The 11,743-nt window shown below is 46.3% G+C and overlaps 2 protein-coding genes across 3 annotated transcripts; both read right to left on the bottom strand.

Annotated features, from left to right (window-relative positions):
- Nucleotides 1-932: 932 nt before the first annotated feature.
- LOC118513510 (transcriptional repressor OPI1-like) lies at nt 933-3,005 on the bottom strand. Its single transcript, XM_036059363.1, has 2 exons — nt 1,813-3,005; nt 933-1,718 (listed from the first exon to the last, which is right to left on the bottom strand). Exons 1-2 carry the CDS (start codon nt 2,033-2,035, stop codon nt 1,237-1,239), a joined length of 705 nt encoding a protein of 234 aa, XP_035915256.1. The 5' UTR covers nt 2,036-3,005; the 3' UTR covers nt 933-1,236.
- Nucleotides 3,006-3,089: 84 nt separating this feature from the next.
- On the bottom strand, nt 3,090-9,019 carry LOC118513506 (leukocyte receptor cluster member 8). 2 transcript variants are annotated; one of them, XM_036059356.1, is made up of 5 exons: nt 8,863-9,019; nt 6,463-8,736; nt 6,187-6,385; nt 5,892-6,099; nt 3,090-5,549 (listed from the first exon to the last, which is right to left on the bottom strand). In XM_036059356.1, exons 2-5 carry the CDS (start codon nt 8,629-8,631, stop codon nt 5,276-5,278), a joined length of 2,850 nt encoding a protein of 949 aa, XP_035915249.1. In that variant the 5' UTR covers nt 8,632-8,736; nt 8,863-9,019; the 3' UTR covers nt 3,090-5,275. The 2 variants fall into 2 exon arrangements, with proteins under 2 accessions (XP_035915249.1, XP_035915248.1); XM_036059355.1 differs by having other exon boundaries at nt 3,090-6,099.
- Between the last annotated feature and the right edge of the window lie 2,724 nt (nt 9,020-11,743).

Here is an 11,743-nt window from a genome sequence, read left to right as displayed (position 1 = left end):
CGGCATACCACATTTAACTCACGTTCACCAGCATCTCATCATAGTGAGTTCCCATTCAACCTCACGTTCTAAGCGGCAATTGAAATGAACTTCGCACTATAGAAATTTGAAGCTGTCAGTGAGCACCGCTAAATGTATGGGATCGCTGTCACACCGCGTATCGGGAGCAGTTTGAGAAAGAAACGGAATTATTGCACATCTTTTACCGTCCACTCTCTTTTAAAAAATGTGTTGGATCAGCTGGCCAAAACTTATGCCTCTTTGGTGCTTGTAAAAAATCATTTTCACTTGGAACACTTGATTCGTATCTCGTCCTATTGCCATATCGGTGACCGAACTTGCACATAGATAGCCGACTGCACGTAGAGCGCCAAACGAAATGTGAGCGCTGTGCTGTGGTTATTACAAATCTACGAACGTTTCGAAGTCTTTCCGTGGTCAGGTAGTTATCATGGTGATAATGCAACAAAGATTAATTGTAGAGGAACTTGCAGCCACCCGCACTACCAAACAGTGCATCCTAATCGTATTGACAGATTTGATGTTTTGTCATAAGAGATGCAAATGCATGTTTTTCTCCTGCCGATGCACAATACGGATGCACCTTACGGTGAGACAGCGTTCACAATTTTAATTTCCATTCTTCACAGAAAATATGAATGGCCTTCCAGCCGTTGGAAATAGACTGTAGGATATTATTGTACGCATTGTTTTGGGGGGAGAATGACAGACCCAGCACGGTCATACGCTTGCGAAACGATGCTAATGCTTCCATACATCCTCCCAATAATAAAAAGATTTTCGCAAAACTTTTGAACGGATTATTCACATGATCGGGATTGTTAGTACCCCGTCGTACCACCTAGCCAACATCCAGCAAAAAGCTTCTTCGGAAGAGAGAGTTTTAAAAGGATCGCGTGGTGGACGCACTGTTATTCTTAAAATGCACCTACATATGATTTTATTCATGTAAACGAAATAATAATTTTATTAACTTCCACAATTTGGAGGACACACTCCACGAACCACGAGCAAGATTGGCAGCGGTGCACGTCCCCCTGATCATTCAAAACGGTTGCACAAATATAAATAAAAATTAAACTAGTACATCCGGTGGCTCCACGCTGCAATGTCGTGCATCAGAGCAAGGAAAGCACAAACGGATTGTGTCCCATTTCCCCCGTTTTTTTTCTCTCTGCTGCTGCCAGCTATCCCCGCCTACTGAGCCTTGGTTCCCTAGGACCCGTAAGGTGGGGACACTATACAGGCTTCAGGTGTCGGTGAGGTGGACGACGAAGAGGACGAGGGGGAAGCGGAGGAGGAGGAGGAAGAAGACGATGGTGAAGGTTCTTGCTGCTGCTGCTGCTGCTGCTGTTCTTGATGTTGCTGCCGTTGTTCCTGGTGTTGCTGCTGATCCCGCACCCGCTTCCGTTTGGCTAGCCGCTTCTTGGCAATCGACAAGTATTGCATGATTTCGCGCTTGGTAGTTTCGGCCGCCTCGTCAGTCATGCGGCTGAGCACCAGCTCCAGATCGTCAAAGAATTCCGCATTTTCCGACCGGAACTTAATGTCCTGCGTTAGCTTTTCGGCCATCGTCGTCAGACAGTGGTACAGGATCATCTTGACCGTGCCGATCATCTGGGGCCGCGTGTACATATCCTGTATCATGCGCTTGAGATAGCTCTTGCCGCGAAGCTGTGGTTCCGTATCGTCCTCCTCTGCGTGTTCGCGCGTGTGTGGGAAACGATAGCATGTTAATAACGTTTATGCACCAGAGACTGGCCCGAGCAAGGATCAACAACAACAACAAACCTTCATCGTCGGATATTATGTCCAGCATCGACTGGCCGTCCGTTTCCTGCAGGAAGCATATCATCGCCTCGTCCGGACAGGTCGCGAGACAAAGCTTATCGATGAGCGTTTGAATCTGCGCCAACCGCACGGTCGTTTCCCAGATCTGGAATGTGTTGGTCGAGATGGTGGTGTTGCTGCGTTCGTACGCTTCGCCAGCGATCGGCCGATTGTTGGGCTCCATCGATCTACCGCTCTATTACCCCGTCAGAAGAGGGTCGCACTATTACTGTTGCACACAAAAATTGCTGTCTCCAAACAACAAACAATTCACTGCACAGTAGCGATAGAACCCTACTAAGTCTTGCACCAGAAGTTTGGGTTTACCAAATTCAGTTCTCCAACAACTTTGACAGCTTTCAGCTCGAAGTTATTTCTTTTTCCCTCATTACCACAGATCAGCAGCAGCAGCAGCGTTCTGCTGGTGCGTCGTAAGTCCTTTACCAACTGGTGACATTGTGAATGAAATTTCTTTTATCTATTACCACCAAACCTTCCTATCGGGCCGGACAGATGTTCTTAGCACAATAGCGCGATGAAACGCAGTCCGGGATTGATTTAGAAGCCGCGATTGTCGCACGCGATTTGCTTTGCTCTGCTGCACTTTTCGACCACCAAAACCAATGTTGCTGCAACCACATTTGACAGACTGCGTCTACGATTTGTAAACAAGCTCTCACTTCTCAACACACACACACCCTTACTTTATGCTTTTCTCTGCGCCCTTGCCTATTACACGGTAGGTAGGTGAAATTTGCTGCCTTGGAAATTCGGATAGTTACGGATAATTTACGAACCCTTCGCCGTTATGTCCTACCTGTTCTTCCGCCGCTTATTAAGAGTCTCTCAGTAATATAAGTGAGTCGCTTATAAACAACCGCTTCATGCAGCTTGCATACTGCTCGTATAATTATTTTCCAGCAAGAAGGACTCTTTTGTATCCTTAAACTAATGATCGTTACAGGATAAACATGATAAATGCCCGTGTCGTCCAAAAGAATTAAGGTTCTACAGACAAATAGTTGGCAAAAAATGGCATGCAAACTTACGCTCTATCTAAATCCTAGCCGACGTTCACGTTTTACAATGGTGGATGGTGATATTGTAATAATTTCGCAGCGCAGAGAATGTATCATTACTCTACACAACGAGGGTGCTGGTGGACTGACCAAACAATCAAACCTATTGTGATATCATGGAACCCGCCTCCTCCTAATATGCGTAAAAAGAGAAAGGAATTATTTGAACCAAAATTTTTATTTAATTAAATTCTTACAAGTACAGCTGGATGAGGTGGAATGGATCACGTCCACCAACAAAAACGGCATCTTGAGAAACGAAACGGGGGATAAAACTCGATCTCGTATTGCCCTCCGCAAGGTGCTACCGAATGCAACGCAATGCACGGTTGCAAACTTACATTTTACATAGGAGCGAAATATATTATCTAGCAGTAAGCTTTAGATTAAATAGTATACATATATACACATACGTATCAACAAAGCAACAACACGAACACGGCCACCATTAGTTGAGACCTGGGGTTCGCACGCAGTTAGAGGAGGCAATATAAAACAGTCTAACAGTATTGCTACGAAACATACAGGTAGAAGGATGAGTCGATGCTGGTGGTGGTGGTGGTGGTGGTTGTGCTTCTTCGACGCCAATGTTACCGCCGATCGATGATAATGCCGATAACTTGCAAGTATGCTCTTTTCTTCGCTACGTTCTTGCTCCTGCGATGATCCTGTGATGTACAACGATGGTTTCGTTCAACTGATAGTGCACGGTCATAAACGTCAACTCGTCTCGTCTTGTGTGGAAGGGATGAATCTTGGGAAAGGATATGCTCGACCAATGCCGAGACAGACGGGATGTGTTCGAGAGTTGCCGGACAGGAGTAACAAATAAGGGTTACAAGGAATACACCCAGGATGGATTGTTGGGATATAGGACATTTTCCCCCAGCAATTGGATAGACAACATACAGGCGCCCCCACCGGTATGTTGTTCCGTTCGGCCTCACACAATGGGTTTCCAATTTTTTGTACCGATCTTCGGATGTGCTATTTTGGCGATCATTCCTATTGGGGTGAGGTGGTGGGTCTTTGAAATCTTCGACTAGCAGATTGGCTATATAACCTGTAAATATTGCCTGGCTTTGCGGCGCTCGGTACGCGGCAGTGATTTCGTTTCGCAGTACGCGGCAAGCACATACGTATCTGCTGCAGGTCCTTGTTTCTTGCACGATTACGCACGAGCGAAAATTGTGTTTCCGATATGTTGGTCACCACTTTTTGTTTGCAGTTCCTTGTTCCAGCAGGCTTCAACAAAGAGCCCATACTTCGTCATGGCTTATGCACATCCACGCCCTTATACCGCACCGTGTATCTGTTTTCCGTGCTTTATACAGATCCAGCACGGTGGCATTCAAAACTCGAACGGAAGATAATTAAACAATAAAAGTTCCTTCTTTACGCACACGGTCGTACTCGGGATTAAAACACTATTCACTAAGAAGACACACTTTTTAACTCACGGGGCGCATTTTCCCATCGGCCAGCTTACCAAGGCGCAACTGAACAGGTACGTTAGAGTGGACAGCTTTAGGCGGAATGTAATGCTGGTGAAATTTAGATGGCCATATGCTTCGGATGGTTAGCTCTCGTCCGGTTCATATTATAGTGGATTTTGAGCTTCTTTCCACTCCGGTGGAGTGTTCGAACGAATCGACTGGACACTCGGAGATGTTGCCTGAAGATCTGCAAATGCTATTATGCTTGAAAATGATCGTAGCATTGAAGGCACCACATAATCTACCGATGACGGGCAAATCACTTTCCACTCGAAGCATCACTCCTTCTTCTGCTCCATTCATTCACGGGTTCTCACGGCAATCACTAACTGTTTCATATTGTTGTTCATTCACACTTCGAGCCCCCGCAGCACTGTTGTTGTACTACACACATATTATGCACTGAACAAAAGTCCAAATCAAAGCAGATTGGGGACAATGCTTTTGGGAGCAATCAGATCGACGGATTCTCGACAACAATGTTCTTCCTTCCTTTCAACACATGTTAGAGATGTGCATTTGGGTGGTGCATTATCGAAAAGAGAAAAATTCTAAAACGAATTTTTCTTCTTCTCCCTTTTCTGTTTTGTTCTGCTTTCTGCGATCTGCAGCGCTTTGCAGGGATAGAACACGACGCCAACAAAGCGAGAGCCACCGAAGGAAGACAGACGACAGAGGGGAAGAGGCCAGCAGCAGCTAGGCAATCATGCCTTGAGCCACAGATTTTCTCGTACATCTCGTGCAAAGCAATACGACGATCCAACATGGTGCCGAAGGCGGCCGTTGCTTAGCAACCATAGCTACATCTCCGCTAGGCATGTTTTGGTTCCGCTTGCATAGTGAAAGAGCTTAGAAATTGGCCAGCACGTTCATGCATAGCTTGCAGTCGATCACTTTTCTCATAGCACTTGTTACACTTTTCCATTCCGCATCAGCAGCACCAGCAGCAGCAGTAGCAGCAGCACTCGATTCCGCAGATCCGTCCGCCGACGTCGGTTTGGTCGCGGGCACTGGTACGGTAGCCATGATAATTTCTAACGACTCTAACCACTCGCCACACTTCTCCTCGCTGTCGAATGCCAGCGTTTGGCTGACCATTTCCACCGGTATATTGGGACGGTAACTAAACACAATCGAAATCGTTAAATGGATTATTCGGCTAAAAACTTTTGAATGAGTGTGTGAGAGAGAGTAAGAAAAAATGATGCTAAAACGAGAAATGTGATGGCGACGATGGCACTGGATGCTGTGACGCTCGAAAGGAGAGCGCTTCTGCAGGACAATCACGAACACAACCAACAGTCTAAAAGCATACACGGCGATGTCCCGAAAGATCGTCCACCAAAGGCTAAATAAATTGTACCCGTCGTAAACTCTGCCCGCACCACCTGTAAAACCTGCTTCCCTGTTCCCAACAACCCACGCCCACCAATAATCCCACCCCGCATGTGTTTTGCATACGTACGCTTTGATAATGGACTTGAGTGCTAGTTTGCGTTCGCGCTCGATGAACCAATCGATCAAATAACCTGCCATCAATGGCGCTTCGCGATAGAGCTTGAAGAAAGTGCTATAATTACTCAATGCCCAGGCAGATCGAAGCCGGAGCGCAAACCCTACAATGTCACTCTCCTTATCCACTGCCGTCAAAGACTTGAGAATGGTGGTCAAATCTGCATGGGATGGATGGTACAAGAAAAAGCATTAGTAACTTAACGTATTCCGGGCGCCGAAACATTTCACGACGCGGTTGCACTCACCCAGCGTGTTTTTGGTGAAGATATAGTACAGGATTCGGTACGCGGTAAACTCGAGCGCATTTTCTCCACCCACATCAGTGTACAGCATTTTCAGTTGCGTCTGGCACTGGTTGAACTCTTCGTGGTCACCCTTTTCCATCGCAATACGGGCATGTGTTTCGTATACCTGCACGGTGAATGCATCCCGAATACCTTGTACCTGTGTGGATGAGTACGAAAGACCGGACGTGAATCAACAAGTCTGTATAAACAACCCGAAGCGATCTCTCAACTTACCGTCAAATCCTGTCTGATGGATTTTAACTGATCACAGGCATAGAAATAGTCCTGTTTTTCGACCCATCTCTTCTTGACGTTCTGCAGCGAATGGCGCAACACCTCCACCGGGCGCACCTCGGACGGGGCCGGTGCTTTCGTTAAGCGCAAAAAGCTCTTTTCCAAATCGCGACACGTACCGACGATATGTAGATCGAACAGATCTACCTCATCGTCCTCGTTGTTGTACCGGTCGCCCGATGCGTCGTCCATGAAAATGCGAGAAGCCGTTGGCATTGTCTGCCGACGATCCTTCTTACCACCACCGCCACCGAACGGTGACACAATGTTCGACGCAACAACCGGTGGAACCTTTTTGCCGCCCTGGCTGTTGAACCGAGCAGCACGCTTTTTCAGCTGCTCTAAATCACCCTCCACCGCACCACCGATCTGGCCGTGCTCGGAGTAGAATCCACCATGCGACTTATTGTTGTTACGTTGATTTTGCTTGTTGTTTAGCTGATTTTTCTGATTTTTGTGCTTCTGTTGCTGCTTGTTGTTACCCTTGCCGGCAGCAGATTTGTTTGAGTAGGCACCGCCACGGCTGTCGTTATCGCTACTGCTCGACGATCGACGATTTTTACGGCGCGGCGAACGTGAATCGTCACTAGACGAACGGCTGCGACGATTACGACTGCCACTGCTACTGTACCGACTGGGCGAACGAGACCGCGAACGCGACGGACGCATTTTTCTGCCAGCGGAAGAAGAGTTGCCCGATTTCACGCCTAGTCTGTTACCGATCGATGGAGAAAGACCAGCGTTCGGCGATTGCTTCTTGCCACCGAAGGGTGGCTGCAGCTGTTGGCCGCCACCACCGCCCTTAACATTCCCGAGCGGACTCTGGTATGGAGTGATACTGCCAATTCCCTTGCCACTCTTGTTGGAAGCCATACCCAGCACGCTGGAGTTCATGTTCGGCAACAGTACCTGCTGGTTGCGCTCGCTGTGCACACTCGGCACTGGCTCGTTATCCCAGTCTTTCGTCCACAATTCACCCTTGTTAGCGGCGGCCGTAATGCGGCCCTTTAGGCAGATATCGATCTGATCCTTATCAAAATCTGTCTTGCATTTCGCGTAACATCTCGCCACGAAATTGTTCAAGCTTTGCGGCCAATCATCGGTTGGATTGTGAAATGGATCGGGCTTTTTGGCGCTACCCACAACCGGTGGCGTTGGGGCCTGTGGTTGCGGCAACAGGCTGATTCCACCGGGCATCTGCGATGGCACAGAGGGTAGCGGCGGAGGTGGTTTGCTTAGATCGGGCGGAGGCGTAGGAAAGTTGGCCGCTGCGTTGCCGGGCGAAACCGGTAGCGAACCGGCTGGCATTAACGGGGGAATGTTGGTCGTTGTTGAACCAACAACACCACCATTCATAAAAATATTACCACCATTTCCATTTCCGTGCTGGTTGCTGTTGTTCATACCGTTGTTTTTGTTTTTCTTGCGCTTTTTCTTGCCGCCTGCACCACCGGCCTGATTTTGAAAAGCAGCCATCATCTGCTGATGCTGCTGCTGCTGCATGTGCTGCTGTTGCTGTTGCGCGTGTATTTGGCTGGCCTGTGCGAGCGGATTACTGGCAACGATCGGGCTCACCCGTTGCGGATGCTTATTTATGTTAAACCGAATCGGCCCAAACTGACTCGGTGCCTGCTTGTTAAAACCCATCGCATCGTTACCGGATTGTTGCTGTTGCGGCTGATTTGGTTGCTGAGGAGAGCTGAAAAAGTTGTTGCCCGTCATGCCAATGCCAGGATTTCCCAAACCACTCGCGTTGCTGTTATCGGACATCGGACCAGAAGCAAATCCGGACGAAGAATTGTTCATGTTGCCACCGACATTGTTACCGCTCTTGTTACTGTTTGCTGCGCCGAAAGCTCCCGATCCCATAGCGCCCTGCATGGGGCCTCCGCCGGAGTTGTTGTACTGCAGCTGCTGGTACAGTGCGTAAAACTGTGCATATTGCTGCTGCTGTTGCTGATTCATCCCGTACTGTCCCGGGTATCCCCCAGCTGCAGCGGACTGCTGCTGCTGGACTGCTTGAGCAGCTGCCATCCAAGCAGCTTGCTGACTCAATGATTGATCTTGCGAGTTCATAATCCTACTTACGGCTGTTTCACCTACATGCATCGCACGGGCACGGCGATGCTACACGACACGTTGCCACCTGAGTTAATCCGGTTTGCCAGGAGGATGATTCGAAAACCTTCCAAAAGAACGCTCTAGTACGCTTGCCTAAATATGGGGTACAGATTTATGCGAAAAGTGAAAATCCAAGATGGCGACTGTGGGAACGTTTATGGCTCTGTACAATATGACGATTTTTCAACGTGGTTTTTACATTACAGTGCTATCAATTACCTTAACTAGAACGGCTGAAGCTTTATCTTTCTTTTGTGACACGTTTTTGATGGTTTTCACTCCTATATATCACTGAAATAAAACAGTTTTCTTAAGCTGTTACCACTCACATCACCTTTCTACGAAAATAACATTTGTAGTGATGGTCCGAAACGGGACGGAACTATTACTCCGCTACTGGAGCGGAACAGGGGAACGTCATGTTTTGATCCTATCCAAATTCAAAAAAGTCAGATAAGTGACCGTTACAGCTATTATTGTACCGTTTACATGTAATATTGATAAATAACAGAATGTAATGTGGGCTTTACGAATTCTTTAACATTTGGAATAATTTTTGTACTGTCATGATATGATACAGAATAATAAAAGCGAGAATATTTAGCAAATTGTAAAAAATTACTTACTTTAAATGTAACATACAACATTTCCCAGATAAGGACAACATATTCTACTTCTTTTTTTCTTGAATAATAGCAGGAAAGGTAAAAGACTCGAGAAGGCCCCCCCCTGACAAAATGTGTTAGGCGCTGTAGGATTTACGCCTAAAGGTATGCAATCCGCAGTACACGTTGCGAGAGCTTCACAGTGAGCTTTCAGTGTGCTTTCAGTGTGGTCAAAATTGGTTGAAGAAAATCGAATAAAATATTGTTATTATTTGATTAAAATCCCCTCTCCGCTAACCCTACCATTCATTTTGGGTTACGCGGGCTTCGTACTAGTTTTCAGTCGCACTAGGGGTGAACAATCGGGCCTAAAACATGCACGGCGTTCTCGGACGGTAACAGAACAGTAATTCGATGAATACTTGTTACCTGGCATTGATATTCAGCAAAGGAGGAAACATAAGGATAATATAATCTCAAACCACTTGTTAAAATGTATTGTATCAAGTTCTACTCGCTGTCTATTAACAGTATTAAGGAACAATGCACAATGTTTACATCAAATGGGTTTTGACCATACAGAAATCCCACTGTACAACAAAAATGACAGGCCACAGTGCTGCACACAAAAGATTCTAGGGGGGCCTTCTCGAGTCTTTTACCGCAGGAAATAATGTAATAATGCATCGTTAATGCGCCTTTATGCTTTGCGATACAAGTAGTAATAGCGAATAAAGAAGAAAAATGGAAATTTTGAATAGATGTCGAAAAAAGGTGTGGACAGAGCGTAGGGCCAGTGGTAGGGTACACGGCACGATCCGGTATCAGTGAAGTTGCTCGGGCCTCTTCGTGTACTAGTTACTGAGGTTCTTGTTCTGGGGTACTCGCTGTGGGGTAAATCTTTCAATTGTATTGTTTAGGAAATCAAAAACACAACGATTGATGGTATCCCAAAATGTTTTATTTTTTTTTAGTATTAAATTCAAACTCAATCAACCGAGCTCACCCGGGATAAGGTGCCCTTTCACGGTTTGGAGAAGGAAATGTCTCCAACCCATCGTGAATTGTAATATTATTTTTAATTTAGCTTTAAGCATTACGAATAAAAAAAAATATTAAACTCAATATTTTCAAAACATCGCAGTTCATTGGCACAGGCAGCCAAGCACATCCGATCATTCTAGATTTGTTGTGCCTCATAAACACATGATACCATGTCACCCCCGTTTGCCAAAACCTTTCACGTGCGCGTTTCACATGCTCCTTAATCGTGGAATAATGAATTTTAATTTCCATTCCTCTTAATCGTTTCCGGGCAATCATAGCTAAATTTAATGATTAAATGTTGCTTAAAGCAGATTGTTTTTCTGCCAACCAAATCTTCCGCACAGCAAATTAGTTAATCGCCACGCAAATTCGCAAATTCGCAATATAAATAAGGATGCACCAATTGTGAACACTGTTGCACAGACAGTTTGCGACGGTACATTGAATGATCTCTGGCTTACGCAACCTTCTGGGGGCAGTAGGGCAAACCTAAAATCAAATTTTCAACCATTTTTATCACTATCAAAGGTAAAAGTGTACCTGAGCCATAAAGAGGAAATAATGTTTTTCCCCCGATTCACACACGCATAGAGCCACCTCCCCCAATTAATGGGTGGGGGGCGTGTTAAAGTTCAAGGCAGTGCAAAACGGCATTAGTATGCGTAAATGATGCTTTTTTATTGTTGTTCCGCTTAACCTGTTAACAATATGGTTAGTATTGAGCGAGCGATAAACCGCTCTGCTCCAACCGTGCATACCAGGCCAGGGCGGCCATTTAGCATAATTTTTTGCACACGCGACTCCTCAAGCGCGCGCGGTTTCCATATCGAGGAAATAGTCTTGTCAAGGACGTGTCCAAATAATATGCCAGCCGGAGGATGGATGCGCGGTGGCATGATTTGAAAACAAAAAAAATCTCTCTAATTGGTCCAATAATTCTAAGCAGCGGAACAATTTAAAGCTTGCATAATCAACACATGCAACAACGTTTCCATTTTACGTCAGATAACAATGAAAAGCTTTAAAGTGTTTAGTTTTGTATACCTAAACACCGCCCTGAAAATGGTGGTAATTACCATTACAGCTAACATTGTATGGTTGCCACTAGTTCTAATCGATTCTCCGGGACTTTGGCTCTACCAACTTTTTGCTCCACATCTTAGCCTCAAACTAGCGGCCGTTTTTATCAATCGATTGTTCTGCTACCGCCGCACGCATATTTGATTGATTCATTCATTTTTTGCGCTCCCCATTTAATTACACCCCTCTTCCGCACTCTGGCAGGTCAGCACAGGCAACCTCGCCGAATTGTGAACACGGGTACGGCGTGCTGTACCGCGTCAAACTACTGACAGCGACACGCGTTCCGGTAGCACGGTAGGGCGCGTGCCAGGCACAAAGACCGAGAGCACGCGCGCTCGTTCTTGCGAACATTCTACGAGCGAACC

Source organism: Anopheles stephensi, chromosome 3 (genome assembly GCF_013141755.1).
Source record: "Anopheles stephensi strain Indian chromosome 3, UCI_ANSTEP_V1.0, whole genome shotgun sequence".
Classification (NCBI taxonomy): domain Eukaryota; kingdom Metazoa; phylum Arthropoda; class Insecta; order Diptera; family Culicidae; genus Anopheles; species Anopheles stephensi.
This window is presented reverse-complemented; position numbering and strand designations above follow the sequence as displayed.